The sequence below is a fragment of the Salvelinus alpinus genome, chromosome 22 (assembly GCF_045679555.1).
Source record: "Salvelinus alpinus chromosome 22, SLU_Salpinus.1, whole genome shotgun sequence".
Lineage (NCBI taxonomy): Eukaryota > Metazoa > Chordata > Actinopteri > Salmoniformes > Salmonidae > Salvelinus > Salvelinus alpinus.
In genome coordinates, this window is record NC_092107.1 from 29,260,174 (window position 1) to 29,287,784 (window position 27,611).

At 46.3% G+C, this 27,611-nt stretch overlaps 1 protein-coding gene across 5 annotated transcripts in view; it reads left to right on the top strand.

Annotated features, from left to right (window-relative positions):
- Nucleotides 1–27,611, top strand: part of LOC139549383 (glycerophosphodiester phosphodiesterase domain-containing protein 5-like) — a 135,320-nt gene that overhangs the window by 101,103 nt on the left and 6,606 nt on the right. For all 5 annotated transcript variants that reach the window (XR_011669875.1, XR_011669876.1, XM_071359837.1 and 2 more), the window contains exons 6-14: nucleotides 1,551–1,649; nucleotides 2,820–2,913; nucleotides 8,830–8,975; nucleotides 11,362–11,444; nucleotides 22,835–22,985; nucleotides 23,520–23,741; nucleotides 25,344–25,501; nucleotides 25,592–25,739; nucleotides 26,638–26,720. Coding sequence is in view for 3 of the 5 variants with exons in the window: in XM_071359837.1 (XP_071215938.1) it covers nucleotides 1,551–1,649; nucleotides 2,820–2,913; nucleotides 8,830–8,975; nucleotides 11,362–11,444; nucleotides 22,835–22,985; nucleotides 23,520–23,741; nucleotides 25,344–25,501; nucleotides 25,592–25,739; nucleotides 26,638–26,720 (1,184 nt within the window). In the remaining 2 variants the exon portion in view is untranslated. The remainder of the gene's footprint in view (nucleotides 1–1,550; nucleotides 1,650–2,819; nucleotides 2,914–8,829; nucleotides 8,976–11,361; nucleotides 11,445–22,834; nucleotides 22,986–23,519; nucleotides 23,742–25,343; nucleotides 25,502–25,591; nucleotides 25,740–26,637; nucleotides 26,721–27,611) is intronic.

Sequence of the window (27,611 nt, forward strand, 5' to 3'; positions counted from 1 at the left end):
TGATAGGCTAATTGACATCATTTGAGTCAATTGGAGGTGTACCTGTGGTTGTATTTCAAGGCCTACCTTCAAACTCAGTGCCTCTTTGCTTGACATCATGGGAAAATCAAAAGAAATCAGCCAAGTACTCAGAAAGAAATTTGTAGACCTCCACAAGTCTGGTTCATCCTTGGGAGCAATTTCCAAACGCCTGAAGGTTCCGCCTTCATCTGTACAAACAATAGTACTTAAGTATAAACACCATGGGACCACGCAGCCGTCATACCGCTCAGGAAGGAGACACGTTCTGTCTCCTAGAGATGAACGTACTTTGGTGTGAAAAGTGCAAATCAATCCCAGAACAACCGCAAAGTATCTTGTGAAGATCCTGGAGGAAACGGGTACTAAAGAATCTATATCCACAGTAAAACGAGTCCTATATCAACATAACCTGAAATGCCGCTCAGCAAGGAAGAAGCCACTGCTCCAAAACCACCATAAAAAAGCTAGACTACGGTTTCCAACTGCACATGGGGACAAAGATTGTACTTTTTGGTCTGATGAAACAAAAATAGAACTGTTTGGCCATAATGACCATTGTTATGTTTGGAGGAAAAAGAGGGAGGCTTGCAAGCCGAAGAACACCATCCCAACCGTGAAGCACGGGGGTGGCAGCATCATGTTGTGGGGGTGCTTTGCTGCAGGAGGGACTGGTGCACTTCACAAAATAGATGGCATCATGTGGAAGGAAATTTATGTGGCTATATTGAAGCAACATCTCAGGACATCAGTCAGGAAGTTAAAGCTTGGTTACAAATGGGTCTTCCAACTGGACAATGACGCCAAGCATACTTCCATAGTTGTGGCAAAATGGCTTAAGGACAGCAAAGTCAAGGTATTGGAGTGGCCATCACAAAGCCCTGACCTCAATCCTATAGACAATTTGTGGGCAGAACTGAAAAAGTGTGTGTGAGCAAGGAGGCCTACAAACCTGACTCAGTTACACCAGCTCTGTCAGGAGGAATGGGCCAAAATTCACCCAACTTATTGTGGGAAGCTTGTGGAAGGCTACCTGAAATGTTTGACCCAAGTTAAACAATTTCAAGGCAATGCTACCAAATACTAATTGAGTGTATGTAAACTTCTGACCCACTGGGAATGTGATGAAAGAAATAATAGCTGAAATAAAAAATGTTCTCCTATTATTCTGACATTTCACATTCTTAAAATAAAGTGGTGATCCTAACTGACCTAAGACAAGGAATTCTTACAAGGATTAAATATCAGGAATTTTGAAACTGAATTTAAATGTATTTGTCTAAGGTGTATATGAACTTCCGACTTCAACTGTACGTGCTTTAGTGTTTGACTGTAATTGCGCATATGTGTATATGGCCTGTATATTGTGTGTGTCTTCAAGTGGCCGACTGAACACTGCCTGAACCCCACATTTTGAGTTCATGTTTTCCTGGGGATTGTGAAAGCAGTGACATCATGCCCCAGGGTGCTGTGGGGTGGTGTGTGTGTGTGTGTGTGTGTGAGATTGTAACAAACTCTGTTTGCCCCTATAGATTGGAGTGAGTGCTGCCCTGCTGACCACTGCCATCGGATTCATATCTGTCAATCAAACATGGGGGGAGGAGTGGGCAGTCATCCCTATATCACTCCAGGTCAGTTCAATAACCCGTGCCCCTTTAGGGCTCTGCATCATACTGTATTACACAGGACACCTTCCTGATATGTGGTTATATACTTGAAAAATCATGTGTGAACGACTGTATTGAACTACAGTACCAGTCATAGGTTTGGACACCTACTCATTCCATGTTTTTTCTTTATTTTTTACAGTTTTCTACATTGTAGAATAATAGTGAAGACATCAAAACAATGAAATAACACACATGGAATCATGTGGTAACCCAAAAAGTGTTAAAGAAATACATTGTATATTTGAGATTCTTCAAAGTAGCCTTGATGACAGCTTTGCACACTCTTGGCATTCTCTCAACCAGCTTCATCAGGTAGTCACCTGGAATGCATTTCAATTAACAGGTGTGCCTTGTTAAAAATTAATTTGTGGAATTTCCTTCCTTCCTTAATGCGTTTGAGCCAATCAGTTGTGTTGTGACTAGGTAGGGGTGGTATACAGAAGATAGCCCTATATGGTAAAAGACCAAGTCCATATTATGGCAAGAACAGCTAGATTAAGCAAAGAGAAACGACAGTCCATCATTACTTTAAGACATGAAGGTCAGTCAATACGGAAAACTTTGAAAGTTTCTTTGTGTTGTCGCAAAAACCATTAAGCGCTATGATGAAACTGGCCCTCATGAGGACCGCCACAGGAAAGGAAGACCCAGAGTTACCTCTGCTGCAGAGGATAAGTTCATTACCATTAATTGCACCTCAGATTGCTGCACAAATAAATGCTTCACAGAGTTCAAGTAACAGACACATCTCAACATCAACTGTTCAGAGGAGACTGTGTGAATCAGGCCTTCATGGTTAAATTGCTGCTAAGAAACCACTACCTAAGGACACCAATAAGCAGAAGAAATGACAGTCCATTACTTTGACTAGGTATGTCCAAACCTTTGACAGTTACTGTACATAAAATTGCAACATTCAAAATAGAAATGCGTCTAATATATATATTATTAAGACTGAGTCAATATGTTAATTAATCATTTATTTTATTGAATAATTTATGGTTTTAGTAATCATGCAGTAGCCTACCATATGTCATACTATTGACAACTGTGATTGAGAGTAGTAATTCCACACCTTCAATACTGAATGATTTCATTAATAGAATGGGTCTCCTTTGGTCCCCTGTCCAGGCCACAGGTCCCTTCCTACACCTAGGAGCTCTGGTGGCTGTCACCGCTCTGGCCTGGCTGGTGGCTGGGCAGGTCGCCCGCACAGAGAAAATAAGTAAGCAGGCCGACCCGACCCCGACTGTGTTACTGACCATGGTAGTGTTGCACGGTATACTGAAACTTCTGTACTAGAGTTTTTGTTACTTTCGGTACTTCTGTCAAATGTGTCTCAAGTCATATATGGATTGAGTCTTTTTAGTAATTTTTCTGAATCTTCTCAAGGGGGCGGTAGTAAGCTAGCCATGCTACTTGCGCTTGTGCATGCAGCTGACACAGCGCCAGCCATTTTTAATAAGCAAGTGAGAGAGCGAAAATGTCGACATCATGGCTTCTTCAAAAGAAAACATCATACCTCCACGTCCGCAGCTTGTTGACAAAACTGTCTCCAGAAGCGAACTGTGGGAATACTTTGCTTGTGGAGCAGATGAGGGCTAGCCCACCGAAACAACTAAGCAAAAGGTGTTACAAAGCAGTGCAAGGGACGTTTAGTTCCAAAACTACATTAAAAAAAATACTATTTTACACATGACATTTGCATTGTAACTTTGTAGTTATTCTACGAAATTTGTATTATTTTTGTATGAACATATTGTAGCGACCCTGTTTTATAAGCACGGATATCGACTCAGCCACACGAGCATGCTTTTGTGGTACAGTCGATGGCACGCTGGGCTTCGGGCCATAAGGTTGATGGTTCGAACCTCGCTCCCTGCCTGTTTCATTACAATATATTTAGCATGACATTCATGTGAGCATTATAATATGATTACACAACCAAAAAGTTTGGTGAAATGCACTCATAACTTGACAGCAATATATTTAGACTACTTCACATTTGTCTGGGCTTGCTAGCAGTAGCCACTAGCCTACCAGCAGCCCTAGGCAGAGAATTGCACCATGGGAAGTGAAATGCATTCTGGGAATCGTAGTATACGGTGTAAATTCCATTGTACTTCTATGGCATGTAGACTATTGCAATATAGAAGCTTAAGAAATGAGCTTCAGTGTTTTTTTTGTGGTTTTGGAACTAAACTGTTCATTTAGTACATTATTTAGCTGTAATGAATAATGAATTATAGGTCTAATGAATGTAATTTCACCCAATATTTTGGCCATAGATAAGCAAATTAACCCTTTGTCTGCTCTGAGTCTCCGATTATATAGTTTTGCATAAGGAAAGTTGAAGATATTCTTATGTTATTTAATGGTGTTTATTTTTTGCAAGACATTTTATATAAAATTGAAGATATTCTATTTGTTATTTTAGTAGTTCTACCAGTTATCAACACATTGTTCAATGTAAAAATAAAAATAAATCAGCCCCAGTGGTTTTCTGGGACTAGCTACAGTACTACGCTTTCTTTTTTTGTTGCAGTGGCAACCTTTCAGTATTGAGTAGCCTTTTGGTAATGAATATCGTTTTGGTATCTAGTATTATGATACTAAACCTGGTATCGGTATTGAAGTTTTTTTTAAATCTGCTATTGTGACAACACTAGACCATGTTACCGACTGTTCACCTCACAGAAGAAAGCTCAGCCACTTCTGTCAGATGACCTTAAAGGAATTCTCCACCCCAAAAAAATATTTTGGTATGTTTCATTAGTCCATTGTTGACATCATAGGATGCAAAATGCATCATATTGGGATGATTTCTGTTTTTTGAAAGTTACATATTTTGAAAACTTGATTGCTGACAAGCAAAACTTTTTGGGACTATGTCAACAATGGACTAATGAAAGAAATACCAAAAGATAGATTTTGGGTAGAGTTTTCCTATAACAGCCTCACAGAGCCCTGGGCGTTAAATGATCAAATCAAATCAAATCAAATTTTATTAGTCACATACACATGGTTAGCAGATGTTAATGCGAGTGTAGCGAAATGCTTGTGCTTCTAGTTCCGACAATGCAGTAATAACCAACAGTAATCTAACCTAACAATTCCACACTACTACCTTACACACACACACAAGTGTAAAGGGATAAAGAATATGTACATAAAGATATATGGATGAGTGGTGGTACAGAACGGCATGGCAGATGCAGTAGATGGTATAGAGTACGGTATATACATATGAGATGAGTACTGTAGGGTATGTAAACATAAAGTGGCATAGTTTAAAGTGGCTAGTGGTACATGTATTGCATAAAGATGGCAAGATGCAGTAGATGATATAGAGTACAGTATATATACATATGAGATGGGTAATGTAGGGTATGTAAACATTGTATTAAGTGGCATTGCTTAAAGTGGCTAGTGGTACATTTTTACATAATTTCCATCAATTCCCATTTTTAAAGTGGCTGGAGTTGAGTCAGTATGTTGGCAGCGGCCGCTAAATGTTAGTGGTGGCTGTTTAACAGTCTGATGGCCTTGAGATAGAAGCTGTTTTTCAGTCTCTCGGTCCCTGCTTTGATGCACCTGTACTGACCTCGCCTTCTGGATGATAGCGGGGTGAACAGGCAGTGGCTTGGGTGGTTGTTGTCCTTGATGATCTTTATGGCCTTCCTGTGACATCGGGTGGTGTAGGTGTCCTGGAGGGCAGGTAGTTTGCCCCTGGTGATGCGTTCTGCAGACCTCACTACCCTCTGGAGAGCCTTACGGTTGTGGGCGGAGCAGTTGCCGTACCAGGCGGTGATACAGCCCGACAGGATGCTCTCGATTGTGCATCTGTAGAAGTTTGTGAGTGCTTTTGGTGACAAGCCGAATTTCTTCAGCCTCCTGAGGTTGAAGAGGCGCTGCTGCGCCTTCTTCACAACGCTGTCTGTGTGGGTGGACCAGTTCAGTTTGTCCGTGATGTGTACACCGAGGAACTTAAAACTTTCCACCTTCTCCACTACTGACCCGTCGATGTGGATAGGGGGGTGCTCCCTCTGCTGTTTCCTGAAGTCCACAATCATCTCCTTTGTTTTGTTGACGTTGAGTATGAGGTTATTTTCCTGACACCACACTCCGAGGGCCCTCACCTCCTCCCTGTAGGCCGTCTCGTCGTTGTTGGTGATCAAGCCTACCACTGTAGTGTCATCTGCAAACTTGATGATTGAGTTGGAGGCGTGCATGGCCACGCAGTCGTGGGTGAACAGGGAGTACAGGAGAGGGCTCAGAACGCACCCTTGTGGGGCCCCAGTGTTGAGGATCAGCGGGGTGGAGATGTTGTTACCTACCCTCACCACCTGGGGGCGGCCCGTCAGGAAGTCCAGGACCCAGTTGCACAGGGCGGGGTCGAGACCCAGGGTCTCGAGCTTGATGACGAACACCATGTACACAAAGGGCAAGCCCCCGCCAGGCCCCCGTCAGGTTGGCAGGGATACTAGGCATTCCTCTGGCCTCACATGACACTACCAGTCCACAGGACATTATTAGGCCCTGAGGGCTGTTGACATGGCCAATTAGACATCAAGTACTGGGGTATTTTTGCCATCCTTAAATCTGTCAGAGACTAGTACAGGGGAGGCAGAGTAGTGTTTCTTAGTTGCTTGGGGATCTAGATTAAATACTGAATCATCAGTGCTATTTTTGGAGGCACATTACTTTAATGAATATTCAGTTGTAGTTTATAGACACTCCATTTCCATTTTTTTATACTTTGTATTTGGGTAGAACAGTGGATTTTTGTGCACAGACACAAAGCCGTAGCAGTTTGTTTTCTCTCACAGTAACTCTTAACGAAGAGTTACATTATTAATGTGTGCTGTAATATTGCTACAATATAAAACCCTATCATTTATTTATCCTTCATTTTACCAGGCTAGTCTTATTGAAATACAGTATACAGTGCATTCGGAAAGTATTCAGACCCCTTGACTTTTCCCACATTTTGTTACGTTACATCCTTATACTTAAATGTATTTCATTCGTTTTTTTCCTCATCAATCTACACACAATGCCCCATAATGACAGAGTGAAAACAGGTTTTATTTAAAAAAAATCAAGTCTATAAAAAATTACTTATTTACACAAGTATTCAGTCTCTTTGCTATGAGACTTGAAATTGAGCTCAGGTGCATCCTGTTTCCATTGATCATCCTTGATGTTTCTAAAACTTGATTGGAGTCCACCTGTGGTAAATTCAATTGATTGGACATGATTTGGAAAGGCACACACCTGTCTGTATAAGGTCCCACAGTTGACAGTGCATGTCAGAGCAAAAACCAAGCTATGAGGTCGAAGGAATTGTCCGTAGAGCGCCGAGACAGGATTGTGTCGAGGCATAGATCTGGGGAAGGGTACCAAAAGATTTCTGCAGCATTGAAGGTCCCCAAGAACACAGTTCCTCCATCATTCTTAAATGGAAGAAGTTTGGAACCGCCAAGACTCTTCCTAGAGCTGGCCACCTGGCCAAAATGAGCAATCGTAGGAGAAGGGCCTTTGTCAGGGAGGTGACCAAGAACCTGATGTTCACTCTTCCAGAGTTCCTCTGTGGAGATGGGAGAACCTTCCAGAAGGACAGCCATCTCTGCAGCACGCCACCAATCAGGCGTTTATGGTAGAGTGGCCAGACGGATGCCACTCCTCAGTAAAAGGCGCATCTCTGGTCTGATGAAACCAAGATTGAACTCTTTGGCCTGTCACGTCTGGAGGAAACCTGGCCTACTGTGAAGCATGGTGGTGGCAGCATCATGCTGTGGGGATCTTTTTCAGTGGCAGGTACTGAGAGACTAGTCAGGATGAACGGAGCAAAGTAGAGAGATCCTTGATGAAAACCTGCTCCAGAGCACTCAAGACCTCAGACTGGGGCAAAGGTTCACCTTCCAACGGCACAACGACCCTAAACACACAACCAAGACAATGCAGGAGTGGCTTCTGGACAAGTCTCTGAATTTCCTTGAGTGGCCCAGCTAGAGCCTGGATTTGAGCCCGATCGAACATCTCTGGAGTGACTTGAAAATAGCTGTGCAGCAATGCTCCCCATCCAACCTGATAGACATTGAGAGGATCTGCAGAGAAGAATGGGAGAAACTCCCCAAATACAGGTGTGCCAAGCTTCCAAAGAAGACTCGAGGCTGTTATCGCTGCTAAAGGTGCTTCAACAAAGTACTTAGTAAAGGGTCTGAATACTTATGTTAATGTGATGGTTTTGTATTTTTTCATACATTTCCAAAAAATTCTACAAACCTGTTTTTGTTTTGTCATTATGAGGTATTGTATGTAGTTTGAGAAAAAAATATCTATTTCATCCATTTTAGGATAAGGCTGTAACGTAACAAAATGTGGAAAAAGTCTAGGGGTCTGAATACTTTCTGAATGCACTGTATATCTCTTCAACAAATAAAATCAATTTCAGTGCAGCATACATTAGCCTGCGGTCTAGCGGTGGCTTACAGAGGTCAATAGGTCCTGGATGTGAGGTTAGATGTGTAGCTAGCTGGTGTACCTCTGTGAATGCCAGAGAGGTTCTGAGGGCAGAGGGTGAAGGCTTTCAGCCTTGTGTCTGTAACAAGAGTTCTTCTGACGCAGTCGATCTGGCCGAAGTACTGACCTTGAAATGAATCCAACCTCCTGTGTCAGTGATGTACTCTAGCTACATTTATCATCACTTACCTGCACTACAGCGCACAGAGATGGAACAGGAGAAAGTGTGGCTAGAGGCTGGCTGGCTTTGACACTGTATATATCTCAACCCAAACTGTCCACGTAAAATGTTAAGAAACATTCAGTGAATGGTCTTCCTGCTCATAGAGAAGCTACTTTCAGATGTGATATTTATTTCTGTCCTTTACCATCTCAGTACAATAGACATCCGTGACAAGAGCAAAAAAGTATCCCATGACATTGAAGCTTTTGGCCGTAGCTATTCTATATACTCAGGTATTCTATTAGTTTTGTTTTGTCTAACCCAGGGTTTATATTCATTCTAAATCTATTTTGTGTTCTACGCCCGCCCCAGGGGTTTCATTCATTATATATCTATGTTGTGTTCTGCCCCAGGGTTTCTATTCATTCTATATCCATGTTGTGTTCTGCCCAGGGTTCCAGGTGGTGGTTCTCCTGCTCTACCTGAGTGTTCTACTGGGCCTCTACATGGTCCCCCTTTCCATCACCTCCCCCTGCATCATGGACCACGCCAACCTCACTCCACGCCCTGATGTCATTGGCCACCAGGGCGCCCCCATGGTGAGTCAGCTGAACCAGCTGCCCAATCAGAGAACTTGTAGGGGGAGGCACCTCCTACACTATGCTTATAGAGTATACAATAAAAGACACATAGAGATGTAACCTACATAGAGGGCACTAAAGAAACCATGCTGGCCAACAGTTTATCTTCATATTTCCACCCACTCACTTCCTTCATACTACCTATGGCTATTCTAGTGTATTAATGACCCTCTGAACCCGAGCTGAAAATAGCCCAGAAATAGATGCTGTAAACAGACTTCTTGGCTTTCTGTAAGCACTAAATAGAAACTATAGGCTATTGTGTGTGAGAGTACTTACCTATCAGCTCAATCTATAGAAGTAAGATTTCATATGATACCATGTTTAGTATTTCTTCACTTGTTTTCTTCATTCATATCACGTTGTGCTGCATTTCTCCCCAGGCATGCCTTCCCTTTCCAGGATATAAAAGCATTTTTGTTGTAATTTATTAAATTAAAATGTGTATTTGATTGAGAGGAAGTGTGTGTGTGTGTGTGAGAGAGAGAGAGAGCCCACGCCTGCTTTGTTTGTCTTGATTTGCTTGACTTGTCATCCAGACACTGTATACTGTATAAGCCTAGTGCATGAAGAATTCTCATGCTGTTGCCAAAGCCTCACCTCTCAACTCCTAACACAGGGTTTCCCAAACATTTTTAGCCCGTGACCCCATTTTGCTATAAAAAATTATTTGGGACCCCACCAATTCAAAAATGTTTTATTTAATCACCAGTCTAAGTTTACTTTTTTAATTTGGACTATAACAGTCTATTACAAATCAGTCTGGCAGTGTTTTTGACAGTATTTCAATCTGAAGCTGATATGGTTTGAAGTGACTGAAATGCATCAGAAAGGTATTGGGAAGTTCAGAAGATCATCAGGCAATAATGTTGTATGATCTTTTGTGTAGAAAATAACATCATTAGCTAGGTTTCCATCCAATTGACAACAGATTTTTCAGGCGAATATTCTAAAATATGCATATAGAAAATATGCAAATTTTCCACCAAACTGACTTGTTGCAGATAAAAATCAGTGCGTACTGACAGTGCACATAAAACGTACTTCTTCACGTAAGTTTTGATGTACCAAATAAAAATAGAATGTTCAATGTGTTTCCATGGCATTTTCAACACTTCCAATAGTTTTGTCACAAACTGTTGTGTTAAATAGCAAATGGGCCTACTCTGGTCTTCGCACGTGCACTCTAGCCAACAGCTCGCAGATACAATGAGCAAGACAATATTTGCTCATAATTAATTTTACAGACACCACAAGATCCCACCATGTCGAACTAACAAATTACTTTTTGGCATTCATTAAATGGTACCGAAACTTCGTGTTTCCATCACATCTGTCGTGATTTTTTTACGGTATGACTTGCGTATGAACTGTGGATGGAAACATGGTTACAGATTTTCTTTTTCTCCCTGTCTAATTTAGTGCTTGGTCTTGTCCACTCGGATCTAACAGCTTGTGGGCAAAGTAAAGGGAAACCATACAGACCAACATGTTCCTGAGAGTCATGTCTTTCAAAGATGAGGTCATAATATTTTGTAGCTTAAACCATTCAAAAGCCACATTTGTAGGAAGGAAACAGAAACCGCTCTGTTTAATATAACTGCATCTAGTGGTTACCAGATGTTACTGACGTAACCCCTTGTTCGATGAACAAATCGTGAATTTGCTCTTGCGACCCGAATCAGGCTTCCCCTAGTTTGAGAAACCCTGTCCTAACTACTCGTACACATGACACATCCAGCGAGCTGCAGACAGACACACACACACCACTGCTCTGCTCCCCAGCCAGCCGGTTGGGGCATGTTACAGTAGTTGATCACCCCAGAAGTAACACTGTGGTGAAATTAACAGTCTTAAAGACCTGAGAACTCCCCCAGGACACACCACATGACCCACTCTCTTTACCAGCAGCACTTTACATTGATTTTCCCAGGCTTCCAGTCCCCTCACAGTATTACAGTTTGAACTACAGTATCACTGACTGTTATCAGTTTGACCCATGTGGCCTGGTATCGTGTATTGCACAAGTCATTATGTTCAATAGTCTGTTGTTTATCAAACATATGAGCTCATAACCCATGACTTTTAACTGGAATCCATTCTCCAAGTTTCCTCACAGCCATTTAAAGGGACTTTTTTTTTTTGTGACAAATTCATCTCCAGCACCACCCCAACAACATACTATGTGAAAATGGCGCATTTCAACTGAGTATTAGACTTCTGAAACCTATATGAAACTGTGAACTCTCAGATTGCAGTAAGGTATATGAACCTCTCTGACCTCCATGAAACATCAATATAATGTATGTGCTGATGATGTTCCTCTCTGTCCGTCTGTCTGTAGATGGCTCCAGAGAACACTATCCTGTCCTTCCAGAGGGCTCTGCAGATGAACGTCAGTGGGCTGGAGGCTGACGTGGCCATCAGGTACACACACACACACACACCGAAAGAGACTCACAGTGCAGCCAAACTAGATCAGTAGGGAGTCCAGTCAAGTCTGTTGTGGTTGATGGAGGAGTCCAGCCAAGCACAGGTCATTCTGCTGGTCTGGCCCTCCTGTCCAGGATTCGGCCCCTTATAGTCAGGCAGGCAGGCAGCATGACGGAAAGCCAAGTCTAGGTCCAAAAGGCTTCTTTGCAGCTTCTACCCCCAAGCCATAAGACGACTCCTGAACAGCTAATCAAATGGGTACCCAGATTATTTGCATTGCCCCCCCCCCGCCCCTTTCAGCTGCTGCTACGCTCTGTTTATTATCTATGCATAGTCACTTTAACACTACCTACATATTACCTCAACTAACCGGTGACAGTTTTAGCAGTGGTAGCAGCGGTGGTAGCAGCGGTGGTAGCAGCGGTGGTAGCAGCGGTGGTAGCAGCGGTGGTAGCAGCGGTAGTAGTTTTAGCAGTAGCAGCGGTGAAGGTGGTAGTAGTAGCGGTAGCAGTTTTAGCAGTAGCAGCGGTGGTGATGGTGGTGGTAGTAGTAGTAGTAGTAACAGTTTTGGCATTAGCAGCGGTAGTAGTTTTAGCAGTAGCAGCGGTGGTGGTGGTAGTAGCAGTTTTAGCAGTAGCAGCAGTAGTGATAGTAGTAGTAGTAGTAGTAGTAGTAACAGTTTTAGCATTAGCAGCAGCAGTAGTAGCGGTAGTAGTTTTAGCAGTAGCGGTGGTGGTGGCAGGAGGAGGAGGGCACCAGAAAGCTAAGTCTTGGTCCAAAAGGCTTCTTAGCAGCTTCTACCCCAAGCCATAAGACGACTCCTGAACAGCTAATCAAATGGTTACCCAGACTATTTGCATAGTCTGGTCAATTTAGTAGCAGCGGTAGTTTTAGTTATGGTAATAGTATCAGCAGCGGCGGTAGTTATAGTAGTAGTAGCTGCGGCGGTAGTTTTAGTAGCAGCGGCGGTAGCTTTAGTAGCGGTGGCGGTCATCTTAGTAGTAGTAGCAGCGGCGGTTGTTTTAGTAGTAGTAGCGGCGGTTGTTGTAGTAGTGGCGCGGCGGCGGTAGTTTTAGTGGTGCGGCGGCGGTAGTTTTAGTGGCACGGCAGCGGTAGTTTTAGTTACACGGCAGTGGTAGTTTCGGTTGCTGCAGCGGTAGTTTTAGTAGCGGCGGTAGTTTTAGTAGCGGCGGTAGTTTTAGTAGCGGCGGTAGTTTTAGTAGCGGCGGCGGCGGTAGTTTTAGTAGCGGCGGCGGCGCTGTAGTTGTAGCAGCAGCGGCGGTATATTTAGTAGTAGTATGGGCTGCAGCGGCGGTAGTTTTAGTAGCAGCGGAGGTCATTAGCGGCAGTAGTTTTAGTAGCGGCAGCGGCGGTAGTTTTAGTAGCGGCAGCGGCGGTAGATATAGTAGCAGTAGTGTCGTGTCTTTGGCTATGCCAGATTAATTGCTATGACATGCTATTCTATAGTAGTAGTAGTAGCAGCGGCGGTAGTTTTAGTAGTAGTAGCTGCGGCGCTAGTTTTAGTAGCAGCGGCGGTCATTTTAGTAGTAGTGGCGGTCATTTTAGTAGTAGCAGCGGCGGTTCTTGTAGTAGCTGCGGCGGTAGTTGTAGTAGTAGTGGCGCGGTGGTGGTAGTTTTAGTGGCGCGGCGGCAGTAGTTTAGTATTAGCGGCAGTAGTTTTAGTAGCGGCAGCGGCGGTAGTTTTAGTAGCGGCAGCGGCGGTAGATATAGTAGCAGTAGTGTCGTGTCTTTGGCTATGCCAGATTAATTGCTATGACATGCTATTCTATAAAATTATTTGAATAATCTGATTGAACTAATCATGTAAATATAATTAACTATAGAGGGACACCACGAAAGAATATTTATAGAGCTGTTATCTTCCGAATAAACTCTTAAAGATTTAGTAATATTTTACATCCATAGCAGTCACATTAATCGTCATTTTATTCAGTCTCATCTGAAAGTGGTAAATCCTTGGTTATCTGCAAGAATCCTGGCTAACAAGTTGAATCAGCAATACAAAATTGGGTTTAATTATTTATTTACTAAATACCTAACTAATTACACAGAATCACACATACACAATTAAATCATAACTTGCCGTCATAAAGAAAAACGTCCCTAGCGGGCGGAATAGATATGACAGCTTGTTACACAAAGGGAAGGGGCTGAGTTTTAGTGAAAGAGCGGGAGACTGGAACATAGGCGAAGCTGTACCATCGTAAATACAGTATCTTATGCATTCTAAATTACCGCCCATTTGAAAAAGGAAAATGCAATAAATATTTACTCTGAGCTGCGCTTCCGTAGGTTGGTGGAAGATGGACCGTGTCGCCAACCCGAGTCCTCTGTCCTTTGAAGAATGTCTCTGGTGGTCACTGGATACGTTGGAGTAGCGTCGATGTGTAGTAGACGGGATACTCTGACTGTCCTTCCTAACCTGCGTTTGTAGCAGCTGTTGCTAACTCAACGGCTAGGAGGTATCACTTCTGTAGTGAATACGAGTTCAAAGTTCATACCATTTGCAACCAAAGTCCATGCTGATGTTGGCTTAGTTCTGTAGTTATTATCTGAACCATTCTGACATCGGATCGTCATCCTAAATGTACCCGGAACAGGAAGTTATATTTTTGTCAATGGCTTTTATAGTGGAGGGAGAGGGGTGTGTCTGAAAAGTTTATAACCCATGTCTCTTCACAGGGGCGGGCCCCTGGTTGAGCAGAAGCCAAGCTTATGAAAACCCAAATCTCTCATTTGGAAGCTAAAATTACATTTCATCTCCTCACAAATAATTTCATATTCAAACATTTGAATTAAACAACAATTCCATGTGAATCCGATACCTCTGATGTTTAGACTTTCCACAGTAGAGTTTATGTCATTCTATCATTGATGAGAATGTGTCAGAGGGCAACCAAACTGACATAATATACCTTAAGTACCACCGCATATGTTCAGTTGGTCGGATTACCAGAATATAGTTCATTTCCCCCCCAACTTCTGATGTTCCCAGAATCTCTATGTTAACCAATGGGTTTTCTTATGTCACATCAGTTATAGTAGGGAGAGAGAAAAAGGGGGAAAGAGGTATTTATGACTGTCATAAACCTACCCCCAGGCCAACGTCATGACAGTAGCAATCGCGGCGGTAGATTTAGTAGTAGCAGCAGCGGCGGTAGTTTTAGTAGCTGCAACGGTAGTTTTAGTAGCTGCAGCGGTAGTTTTAGTAGCTGCAGCGGTAGTTTTAGTAGCTGCAGCGGTAGTTTTAGTAGCAGCGGCTGTAGTTTTAGTAGCAGCGGCGGCGGCAGTTTAGTAGTAATAGCGGCAGCAGCGGTAGTTGTAGTAGTAGCGGCGGTAGTTGTAGTAGTAGCGGCGGTAGTTTTAGTAATAGTAGTAGCGGCGGTAGTTGTAGTAGCGGCGGTAGTTTTAGTAGCAGCGGCGGTAGTTTTAGTAGCAGCAGTAGCGGCGGCGGCGGTAGTTGTAGCAGCGGCGGTAGTTTTAGTAGCAGCGGCGGTAGTTTTAGTAGCAGCGGCGTTAGTTTTAGTAGCAGCGGCGGCAGTTTTAGTAGTAGTGGCGCGGCGGCGGTAGTTTTAGTAGCAGCAGCTGCGGCGGTAGTTTTAGTAGCAGCGGAGGTCATTTTAGTAGTAGTAGCAGCGGCGGTAGTTTTAGTAGCAGCGGCGGTAGTTTTAGTAGCAGCGGCGGTCATTTTAGTAGTAGTAGTAGCAGCGGCGGTTCTTGTAGTAGTAGCGGCGGTAGTTGTAGTAGCGGCGGTAGTTTTGGTAGCAGCGGCGGTCATTTTAGTAGTAGTAGTAGCAGCGGCGGTTCTTGTAGTAGTAGTAGTGGTGGTAGTTGTAGTAGTAGCGGCGGTAGTTTTAGTAGTAGTAGTAGTGGCGGTAGTTGTAGTAGCGGCGGTAGTTTTAGTAGCAGTAGTAGTGGCGATAGTTGTAGTAGCGGCGTTAGTTTTAGTAGCAGCGGCGGTAGTTTTAGTAGCAGCGGCGGTAGTTTTAGTAGCAGCGGCGGTAGTTTTAGTAGCAGGGGCGGTTGTTTTAGTAGCTGCAGCGGCGGTTGTTTTAGTAGCTGCGGCGGTAGTTTTAGTAGCAGCGGCTGTAGTTTTAGTAGCAGCGGCTGTAGTTTTAGTAGCAGCAGCGGCGGCAGTTTAGTAGTAATAGCGGCAGCAGCGGTAGTTGTAGTTTTAGTAGTAGTAGTAGCGGCGGTAGTAGTAGTAGCGGCGGTAGCGGCGGTAGTTGTAGTAGCGGCAGTAGTTTTAGTAGTAGCAGCGGCGGTTGTTTTAGTAGTAGTAGCAGTAGCGGCGGTAGTTGTAGCGGCGGCGGTAGTTGTAGTAGCGGCGTTAGTTTTAGTAGCAGCGGCGGTAGTTTTAGTAGCAGCGGCGGTAGTTTTAGTAGTAGTGGCGCGGCGGCGGTAGTTTCAGTGGCGGCAGCTATAGTTTTAGTAGCGACGGCGGTAGTTTTAGTAGTAGTATGGGCGGCAGTAGGTTTAGTAGCAGCGGTGGCGGTAGTTTTAGTAGTAGCGGTGGCGGTAGTTTTAGTAGCAGCGGCGGCGGTAAATTTAGTAGCAGCGGCGGCGGTAGTTTTAGCAGCGGCGCTGTGGTTTTGGTAGCAGCGGTTGTAGTAGTAGCGGTGGCGGTAGTTGTAGTAGCAGCGGCGGTTGTTTTAGTAGTAGTAGTAGTGGCGGCGGCGGTAGTAGTAGTAGCGGCGGTTGTTTTAGTAGTAGTGGCGCGGCGGCGGTAGTTTTAGTGGCGCGGTAGTGTTAGTGGCTGCGGCGGTAGTTTCAGTAGCGGCGGTGGTAGTTTTAGTAGCGGCGTTAGTTTTAATGGCGGCGGCGGTAGTTTTAGTAGCGGCAGCGGCGCTGTAGTTTTGGTAGTTGTAGCAGCAGCGGCGGTATATTTAGTAGTAGTATGGGCTGCAGCGGCGCTAGTTTTAGTAGCAGCGGCGGTAGTTTTAGTAGCAGCGGCGGTAGTTTTAGTAGCAGCGGCGGTAGTTTTAGTAACAGCGGCGGTAGTTTTAGTAGCAGCGGCGGTAGTTTTAGTAGCAGCGGCGGTTGTTTTAGTAGCAGCGGCGGTAGTTTTAGCGGCAGCGGCGGTTGTTTTAGTAGCAGCGGCGGTAGTTTTAGTAGCAGCGGCAGCGGCGGTAGTTTTAGTAGCAGCGGCTGCGGCGGTAGTTTTAGTAGCAGCGGAGGTCATTTTAGTAGTAGTAGCAGCGGCGGTAGTTTTAGTAGTAGTAGCTGCGGCTGTAGTTTTAGTAGCAGCGGCGGTAGTTTTAGTAGCAGCGGCGGTCATTTCAGTAGTAGTAGCAGCGGAGGTTCTTGTAGTGGTGGCGGTAGTTGTAGTAGCTGCGGCGGTAGTTATAGTAGTAGTGGCGCGGTGGTGGTAGTTTTAGGGGAGCGGCGGCGGTAGTTTAGTATTAGCGGCAGTAGTTTTTGTAGCGGCAGCGGCGGTAGTTTTAGTAGCGGCAGCGGCGGTAGATATAGTAGCAGTGGCGGCGGTAGTTTTAGTAATCGCGGCGGCTGTAGTTTTAGTAGCTGCAGTGGTAGTTTTAGTAGCAGCAGCGGCGGCAGTTTAGTAGTAATAGCGGCAGCAGCGGTAGTTGTAGTAGTAGCGGCGGTAGTTGTAGTAGTAGCGGCGGTAGTTGTAGTAGTAGCGGCGGTAGTTATAGTAGTAGCGGCGGTAGTTATAGTAGTAGCGGCGGTAGTTGTAGTAGTAGCGGCGGTAGTTTTAGTAGTAGTAGCGGCGGCGGTAGTTGTAGTAGCAGCGGCGGTAGTTTTAGTAGCAGCGGCGGTAGTTTTAGTAGCAGCGGCGGTAGTTTTAGTAGCAGCGGCGGTAGTTTTAGTAGTAGCAGCGGCGGTTGTTTTAGTAGCAGCGGCGGGGGTAGTTTTAGTAGCAGCGGCGGTTGTTTTAGTAGTAGTAGTAGTAGCGGCGGCGGCGGTAGTTTTAGTAGCAGCGGCGGGGGTAGTTTTAGTAGCAGCGGCGGTTGTTTTAGTAGTAGTAGTAGTAGCGGCGGTAGTTTTAGTAGCAGCGGCGGTAGTTTTAGTAGTAGTGGCGCGGCGGCGGTAGTTTTAGTGGCGGCGGCTGTAGTTTTAGTAGTAGTATGGGCAGCAGTAGTGTTAGTAGCAGCGGCGGCGGTAGTTTTAGTAGCGGCAGCGGCGCTGTAGTTTTGGTAGTAGTAGCTGCGGCTGTAGTTTTAGTAGTAGCGGCGGCAATAGTTGTAGTAGCTGCGGCGGTAGTTGTAGTAGCAGCGGCGGTAGTTTTAGTAGTAGTGGCACGGTGGTGGTAGTTTTAGTAGCAGCTGCGGCGGTAGTTTTAGTAGCAGCGGCGGTCGTTTTAGTAGCGGCAGCGGCGGTAGTTTTAGTAGCAGCGGCGGTAGTTTTAGTAGCGGCAGCGGCGGTAGTTTTAGTAATAGTAGCTGCAAGCGGCGGTAGTTTTAGTAGCAGCGGTGGCGGTAATTTTAGTAATAGCGGCGGCGGTAGATTTAGTAGTAGTAGCTTCAGCGGCGGTAGTTTTAGTAGTTGCATTGGTAGTTTTAGTATTAGCGGCGGCAGTAGTTTTCGTAGCAGCGGCGGTAGTTTTAGTAGCAGCGGCTGCGGCGGTAGTTTTAGTAGCAGCGGAGGTCATTTTAGTAGTAGTAGCAGCGGCGGTAGTTTTAGTAGTAGTAGCTGCGGCTGTAGTTTTAGTAGCAGCGGCGGTAGTTTTAGTAGCAGCGGCGGTCATTTCAGTAGTAGTAGCAGCGGAGGTTCTTGTAGTGGTGGCGGTAGTTGTAGTAGCTGCGGCGGTAGTTATAGTAGTAGTGGCGCGGTGGTGGTAGTTTTAGGGGAGCGGCGGCGGTAGTTTAGTATTAGCGGCAGTAGTTTTTGTAGCGGCAGCGGCGGTAGTTTTAGTAGCGGCAGCGGCGGTAGATATAGTAGCAGTGGCGGCGGTAGTTTTAGTAATCGCGGCGGCTGTAGTTTTAGTAGCTGCAGTGGTAGTTTTAGTAGCAGCAGCGGCGGCAGTTTAGTAGTAATAGCGGCAGCAGCGGTAGTTGTAGTAGTAGCGGCGGTAGTTGTAGTAGTAGCGGCGGTAGTTGTAGTAGTAGCGGCGGTAGTTATAGTAGTAGCGGCGGTAGTTGTAGTAGTAGCGGCGGTAGTTTTAGTAGTTGTAGTAGCGGCGGCGGTAGTTGTAGTAGCAGCGGCGGTAGTTTTAGTAGCAGCAGCGGCGGCAGTTTAGTAGTAATAGCGGCAGCAGCGGTAGTTGTAGTTTTAGTAGTAGTAGTAGCGGCGGTAGTAGTAGTAGCGGCGGTAGCGGCGGTAGTTGTAGTAGCGGCAGTAGTTTTAGTAGTAGCAGCGGCGGTTGTTTTAGTAGTAGTAGCAGTAGCGGCGGTAGTTGTAGCGGCGGCGTTAGTTTTAGTAGCAGCGGCGGTAGTTTTAGTAGCAGCGGCGGTAGTTTTAGTAGTAGTGGCGCGGCGGCGGTAGTTTCAGTGGCGGCAGCTATAGTTTTAGTAGCGACGGCGGTAGTTTTAGTAGTAGTATGGGCGGCAGTAGGTTTAGTAGCAGCGGTGGCGGTAGTTTTAGTAGTAGCGGTGGCGGTAGTTTTAGTAGCAGCGGCGGCGGTAAATTTAGTAGCAGCGGCGGCGGTAGTTTTAGCAGCGGCGCTGTGGTTTTGGTAGCAGCGGTTGTAGTAGTAGCGGTGGCGGTAGTTGTAGTAGCAGCGGCGGTTGTTTTAGTAGTAGTAGTAGTGGCGGCGGCGGTAGTAGTAGTAGCGGCGGTTGTTTTAGTAGTAGTGGCGCGGCGGCGGTAGTTTTAGTGGCGCGGTAGTGTTAGTGGCTGCGGCGGTAGTTTCAGTAGCGGCGGTGGTAGTTTTAGTAGCGGCGTTAGTTTTAATGGCGGCGGCGGTAGTTTTAGTAGCGGCAGCGGCGCTGTAGTTTTGGTAGTTGTAGCAGCAGCGGCGGTATATTTAGTAGTAGTATGGGCTGCAGCGGCGCTAGTTTTAGTAGCAGCGGCGGTAGTTTTAGTAGCAGCGGCGGTAGTTTTAGTAGCAGCGGCGGTAGTTTTAGTAACAGCGGCGGTAGTTTTAGTAGCAGCGGCGGTAGTTTTAGTAGCAGCGGCGGTTGTTTTAGTAGCAGCGGCGGTAGTTTTAGCGGCAGCGGCGGTTGTTTTAGTAGCAGCGGCGGTAGTTTTAGTAGCAGCGGCAGCGGCGGTAGTTTTAGTAGCAGCGGCTGCGGCGGTAGTTTTAGTAGCAGCGGAGGTCATTTTAGTAGTAGTAGCAGCGGCGGTAGTTTTAGTAGTAGTAGCTGCGGCTGTAGTTTTAGTAGCAGCGGCGGTAGTTTTAGTAGCAGCGGCGGTCATTTCAGTAGTAGTAGCAGCGGAGGTTCTTGTAGTGGTGGCGGTAGTTGTAGTAGCTGCGGCGGTAGTTATAGTAGTAGTGGCGCGGTGGTGGTAGTTTTAGGGGAGCGGCGGCGGTAGTTTAGTATTAGCGGCAGTAGTTTTTGTAGCGGCAGCGGCGGTAGTTTTAGTAGCGGCAGCGGCGGTAGATATAGTAGCAGTGGCGGCGGTAGTTTTAGTAATCGCGGCGGCTGTAGTTTTAGTAGCTGCAGTAGTAGTTTTAGTAGCAGCAGCGGCGGCAGTTTAGTAGTAATAGCGGCAGCAGCGGTAGTTGTAGTAGTAGCGGCGGTAGTTGTAGTAGTAGCGGCGGTAGTTGTAGTAGTAGCGGCGGTAGTTATAGTAGTAGCGGCGGTAGTTATAGTAGTAGCGGCGGTAGTTGTAGTAGTAGCGGCGGTAGTTTTAGTAGTAGTAGCGGCGGCGGTAGTTGTAGTAGCAGCGGCGGTAGTTTTAGTAGCAGCGGCGGTAGTTTTAGTAGCAGCGGCGGTAGTTTTAGTAGCAGCGGCGGTAGTTTTAGTAGTAGCAGCGGCGGTTGTTTTAGTAGTAGTAGTAGTAGTAGCGGCGGCGGCGGTAGTTTTAGTAGCAGCGGCGGGGGTAGTTTTAGTAGCAGCGGCGGTTGTTTTAGTAGTAGTAGTAGTAGTAGTAGCGGCGGTAGTTTTAGTAGCAGCGGCGGTAGTTTTAGTAGTAGTGGCGCGGCGGCGGTAGTTTTAGTGGCGGCGGCTGTAGTTTTAGTAGTAGTATGGGCAGCAGTAGTGTTAGTAGCAGCGGCGGCGGTAGTTTTAGTAGCGGCAGCGGCGCTGTAGTTTTGGTAGTAGTAGCTGCGGCTGTAGTTTTAGTAGTAGCGGCGGCAATAGTTGTAGTAGCTGCGGCGGTAGTTGTAGTAGCAGCGGCGGTAGTTTTAGTAGTAGTGGCACGGTGGTGGTAGTTTTAGTAGCAGCTGCGGCGGTAGTTTTAGTAGCAGCGGCGGTCGTTTTAGTAGCGGCAGCGGCGGTAGTTTTAGTAGCAGCGGCGGTAGTTTTAGTAGCGGCAGCGGCGGTAGTTTTAGTAATAGTAGCTGCAAGCGGCGGTAGTTTTAGTAGCAGCGGTGGCGGTAATTTTAGTAATAGCGGCGGCGGTAGATTTAGTAGTAGTAGCTTCAGCGGCGGTAGTTTTAGTAGTTGCATTGGTAGTTTTAGTATTAGCGGCGGCAGTAGTTTTCGTAGCAGCGGCGGTAGTTTCAGTAGTAGTAGCAGTTTTAGCAGTAGTAGTGGCAGTAGCAGTAGCAGTAGCAGCAGTTTTAGCAGTTGCAGCGGTAGTAGCAGTAGCCCTGCTACATTAATCTGAGAGGCAACAAAGAGACCAAAAATAACCCTGAAGGAGCTGCCAAGCTCCACAGCGGAGATTGGAGTATCTGTCCATAGGACCACTTTAAGTCGTACACTCCACAGAGCTGGGCTTTACGGAAGAGTGGCCAGAAAAATGCCATTGCTTCAAGAAAAAAATAAGCAAACACGTTTGGTGTTCACCAAAAGGCATGTGGGAGACTCCCCAAACATATGGAAGAAGGTACTCTGGTCAGATGAGACTAAATTGAGCTTTTTGGCCATCAAGGAAACCGCTATGTCTGGCGCAAACCCAACACCTCTCATCACCCCGAAAACACCATCCCCACAGTGAAGCATGGTGGTGGCAGCATCATGCTATGGGGATGTTTTTCATCGGCAGGGACTGGTAAACTGGTCAGAATTGAAGGAATGATGGATGGCACTAAATACAGGGAAATTCTTGAGGGAAACCTGTTTCAGTCTTCCATAGATCTGAGACTGGGATGGAGGTGCACCTTCCAGCAGGACAATGACCCTAAGCATACTGCTAAAGCATCACTCGAGTGGTTTAAGGGGAAACATTTAAATGTCTTGGAATGGCCCAGACATCAATCCAATTGAGAATCTGTGGTATGATTTAAAGATTGCTGTACACCAGTTGAACCAATCCAACTTGAAGGAGCTGGAGCAGTTTTGCCTTGAAGAATGGGCAAAAAACCTAGTGGCTAGATGTGCCAAGCTTATAGAGACATACCCCAAGAGACTTGCAGCTGTAATTGCTGCAAAAGGTGGCTCTACAAAGTATTGACTTTGGGGGGTGAATAGTTTTCTTTTATCTTTATTTATTTATTTATTTATTTATTTTTTAACTTATGTCTTGTTTGTGTCACAATAAAACATATTTTGCATCTTCAAAGTGGTAGGCATGTTGTGTAAATCAAATGATACAAACCCCCCAAAATCTATTTTAATTCCAGGTTGTAAGGCAACAAAATAGGAAAAATGCCAAGGGGGGTGAATACTTTCGCAAGCCACTGTATGTGCTGATGGGCTGGGCTCTGGGCTGCACTGAGCTCATGGTGGAGATGACTAATGAAACCTAAACAGGGCCTGGGCCAGTCTCTATACATCTGCCTGACCAGAGACACAGGAGAGCTATGCACGTGTGTAGACACACGCACAAACACACATCTGAAAGGACAGAGGTCATTCTGGCACTAATTGAATATTTCAGTCACACTAAATGGTCACTAAAAACGATGAGGAATGACAGGCTACATGATGTGTTTGGTCCGATTTAGTTGCTTGGGATGAAATCTTACGAAAGTGTTGCGATTCTACTTTTGAATTTGACGAACAATTCCAAGTGTAGGTAATTTGTTGTTTTCTATGTCTTACAACCTGAGGTTAAGTGAAAAGGCGGGGAAATTATTTGACATTCAAAGCGAAGGTGAAGCAAGCAACATGAAATTAGCTTTGATGTAAAGTTAGTTTTGCCTCAAACAACTCTAGTCTGTTTCTGTCATGATTGAAGTGTTTTGGGGCTTCCCTAGAGAGCATTCAGTATTTCTGTTGTAAGAACAAAATATCAGGGGATATAAAAATCTGAGATTTTGAGAAGTAAGATCGTATCATATTGAAAAAAAATGTACGGCAATGAATATACTATTTTATTAGTAGACCTGACTGTTTAACTCTTTCCTGTCCTAGCTTTGACGGGGTGCCATTTCTGATGCGAGACCGCACGTTGAGGAGGACTACTGACGTGGGGAAGGTGTTTCCAGCCAGACAGCTGGACGATGCCTCCTCCTTCAACTGGACAGACTTACACAGCCTCAACGCCGGCCAGTGGTTCCTCAAGGTACGACAATATTACTCACAACCCCTCTAGGAAAGAATGGTTCTGTCACACCTCCACTAGGGAGGAATGGTACGGTCTGTCACACCTCCACTAGGGAGGAATGGTACGGTCTGTCACACCCTCTCTAGGGAGGAATGGTACGGTCTGTCACACCCTCTCTAGGGAGGAATGGTACGGTCTGTCACACCCTCTCTAGGGAGGAATTGTATACTCATATGCCATCTTTCGCTCTCTGAAGGTTTTTAATCATGCAGTAATCACACCACCCTTTCTTTCACTAGGCCTATATTTCTCCTCCAAGCTTTGGGTCCATTTCATTGCCACTCGGCTGATAGGAAATCTGATGAATGTGGAGAAAGTGCCCAATTTTATCAATCAAGATTACTTCACTGGATTGAGTTCAAATAGAATTGACCCAAACCCTGATCTCATCTCTCATCATAAAGTGGTGTATTATTACAATTGCCATATAATCTTAGAAATACAGTAAATTGATCAGATTGACTGTGAGTACCTGTGTGCATTCTCCTCTAGGACGACCCTTTCTGGACGGTCCAGTCCATGGCTCAGAGGGAGGTGATGCTGGTGGGGAACCAGAGCGTGTGTAGTCTGGAGCAACTGCTGAGGCTAGCCTCCCTCCATAACCACACAGTGGTGTTCAGCCTGCGACGACCCCCGCACAGACACCCCTGCTACCACAGCTGGATCAACGATACCCTGGAAGTCATACGCCTGTCTGGGATTCCACAGCACCTGGTGAGACAGGCAACACTAGTGTACCCGACTCAGATAGGGGTCCTTTGTAGCACAGTTGGTAGAGCAATGGTGCTTGTAATGCCAGGGTAGTGGGTTTGAATCTCGGGATCACCCATACTTAAAATGATGATTTAAGTCTCTTTGGATAAAAGCATCTTCTAAATGGCATATTATTATATAATATTATTATTATAGATAGTGGACAGAACCTTGTTAGGGCTCAGACCCTGTCCCCCTGGGTTATCTAGGGAAATCAAGAGGAGGAAAACAGCACTCATAGTGGAGAGAGGGAACTGACTACTGTCAGCTTGAAGCTGACCTGAAGATTGCCTGTGACATCCATCACTGTCACCAATGTAATAATCATTACTCTGTCACCACTGATGTCACTAACTGCACATCTACATGTCCCATAAGTAATCTGAGCTGTCTGTGTGTCTCGGCCGGTGTGTGTGTGTCTCGGCCGGTGTGTGCGTGTGTGTCTCGGACCGGTGTGTCTCTCGGGCCGGTGTGTGTCTCGGCCAATCTGTGTGTGTGTGTGTGTCTCGGCCGACCTGTGTGTGTGTGTCTCGGCCGATCTGTGTGTGTGTGTGTATGTCTCGGCCTGTGTGTGTGTGTGTATGTCTCGGCCGGTCTGTGTGTGTGTGTCTCGGCCGGTCTGTGTGTATGTGTCTCGGCCGGTGTGTGTGTGTGTCTCGGCCGACCTGTGTGTGTGTGTCTCGGCCGACCTGTGTGTGTGTGTCTCGGCCGATCTGTGTGTGTGTGTGTGTGTGTCTCGGCCGATCTGTGTGTGTGTGTGTGTGTGTCTCGGCCGATCTGTGTGTGTGTGTGTGTCTCGGCCGATCTGTGTGTGTGTGTGTCTCGGCCGATCTGTGTGTGTGTGTGTGTGTGTCTCGGCCGATCTGTGTGTGTGTGTGTGTCTCGGCCGATCTGTGTGTGTGTGTGTGTGTGTCTCGGCCGATCTGTGTGTGTGTGTGTGTGTGTGTCTCGGCCGATCTGTGTGTGTGTGTGTGTGTGTGTCTCGGCCGATCTGTGTGTGTGTGTGTGTGTGTGTGTGTCTCGGCCAATCTGTGTGTGTGTGTGTGTGTGTCTCGGCCGATCTGTGTGTGTGTGTGTGTGTGTGTGTGTGTGTCTCGGCCGATCTGTGTGTGTTTGTGTGTGTCTCGGCCGATGTGTGTGTGTGTGTGTATCTCGGCCGATCTGTGTGTGTGTGTGTGTCTCGGCCGATCTGTGTATGTGTGTCTCGGCCGGTCTGTGTGTGTGTGTGTCTTGGCCGGTCTGTGTGTGTGTGTGTGTGTGTGTGTGTGTGTGTGTGTGTCTCGGCCGGTCTGTGCGTGTGTGTGTCTCGGCCGGTCTGTGCGCGTGTGTGTCTCGGCCGGTCTGTGTGCGTGTGTGTCTCGGTCGGTCTGTGCGTGTGTGTGTCTCGGCCGGTGTGTGTTTGTGTGTCTCGGCCGGTGTGTGTGTGTGTCTCGGCCGGTCTCGGTGTGTGTGTCTCTGTCTTGGCCGGTCTGTGTGTGTGTCTCGGCCGGTCTCGGTGTGTGTGTCTCGGTCTGTCTCTGTGTGTGTGTGTCTCGTTGTATGTCTGTGTGTGTGTGTGCGCAGGTGATGTGGACCCCAGACTGGGACAGGGGGCAGGTAAGACAGGTGGCTCCAGGGCTTCAGCAGACATCAGTAGAGAAGCTGCCGCCTCAAGTCCTTCACCAGCAGGGAATCAGCAGCCTGCTGCTACGTTACAGCCAGGCCAGCCCCTATGACATCCGGTGGGTTAACAGGCACAGACACACATACACTGTGTGCTTCTTCTGTATATGTGTGTATGAAATATGAATGTGTCTGTCTGCACCCTCCAGAGAGTTCTCCAGGAGCAACGTGAGTGTGACTCTGTACACGGTCAACAAGCCCTGGCTGTTCTCTGTGCTCTGGTGCAGCGGGGTCTCCTCTGTCTCCTCTGAAGCCCCCAACATCCTCAGAAAGGTGCCTTACCCCATCTGGCTCATGGTAAGTCCCTCACAGCACCCCTTTACTACTCACACCATTACCCCCACAGCACCACCCTAGCACTTACACCATTACCCCCACAACACCCCCCTAGCACTGGGGCGGCAGGTAGTGGTTAGAGCGTTGGACTAGTAACCGAAAGGTTGCAAGATCGAGTCCCCGAGCTGACAAGGTAAATATCTGTCGTTCTGCCCCTGAACAAGGCAGTTAACCCACTGTTCCTAGGCCATCATTGAAAATAAGAATTTGTTCTTAACTGACTTTCCTAGTTAAATAAAGGTAAAATAAATCAAATAAAAAAACACCATTACCCCGACAACACCCCCCTAGCACTCACACCATTACTCCCACAACACCCACCTAACATTCACACTATTACCCACACCATTACCCCCCTAGCACCCACACTGCCCCAGGCCCTCCTGGCACCCCTCTCTGGGTTAGCAGACTGACTCACAGCAGGGAACACAATGGGTGGTGCAGACTAGAATATAGAGCCCATCCTGGGTGAGGTTGACATGGAGTTCAGGCTAGCACTGCATCTGTTACCCAACCTGTGTCTGTCTGTCCTGTCTGCTTGCCTGCTAGTCAATATGGCCACTATCTACACCCTACACACTATCCATCTGATAGTATGGGATCTAGGTCTATGTGGAACTTACATTATTCTGACTAGTGTATTCTTTTGTTATTGTCCCATCAGTAACTTGGAGCACCTTTTGATTAACTAGTCCATTATGCATTACACATTAATTACTGTACCACAATATTATATGAATTTCAATATTACATCATTTTAGGAAGGCATTCTTTGTTCTAGGTTTGTTGCTACCTGGCTGTGAGTTGTTTTAGGAGACAGTGCCACCTGGTGGTCTAATGCTGTCATGTTGGGTTTCAGAGTCCAGATGAGTACTGTCTGATCTGGGTCGCCGCTGATCTCATCTCCTTCACTGTAGTTATAGGAATTTTTGTATTCCAAAAGTAAGTACTCCTTAAAAAAAGTATATATAATATGTTGTGATATCCAATTGGTAGTTAGTCTTGTCTCATCGCTGCAACTCCCATGCGGACTTGGGAGAGGCGAAGGTCGAGAGCCATGCGTCCTCCAAAACACGACCCTGCCAAGCTGCACTGCTTCTTGACACACTGCTCGCTTAACACAGAAGTCAGCCGCTCCAAGATGTCTGAGGAAACACCATACAACTGGTGACCGAAGCCAGCGTGCATGCACCGGCCGCCACAAGGAGTTGCTAGAGCGCGATGGGACAAGGACATCCCAGCCGGCCAAACCCTCCCCTAACCCGGACAACGCTGGGCCAATTGTGTGCCGCCTCATGGGTCTCCCGGTCACGTCCGGCTGCGACACAGCCCGGGATCAAACCCAGATCTGTAGTGACGCCTCTAGCACTGATCAGTGTCTTAGACCGCTGCGCCACTCAGGAGGCCGAGTACTCTGCTGTTTTTTCTTAGGATGTAATTTTGAAATGTAGTACTAGGTAGTAATCAAGTGTTTTCCTCTCTCTCTTAATTATCTGTAATTGCTGCCATAGTGCCTCTGGTAGCCTTTACACAGTTATCACATCTCTCCCTCCCTCAGTGTGTCCGCTTCACACCCTCTCTCCTTCCACACAGCTGTGTGTGTTCTACCTCTCAGAGGCTTAATGCATAATAATGACATCTGTCGTTTAGCAGACGCTTTTATCCAAAGAGACTTAGTCATGTGCCCATACATTTATTACGTATGGGGTGGTCCTGGGATTCGAACTCACTATCCTGGCTTTGCAAGAGCCATGCTCTACCAACTGAGCTACAGAGGACCAGCAGGCTCCATGTATACAGCAGGCTCCTTGTATGTTGTACAAGCACACATTA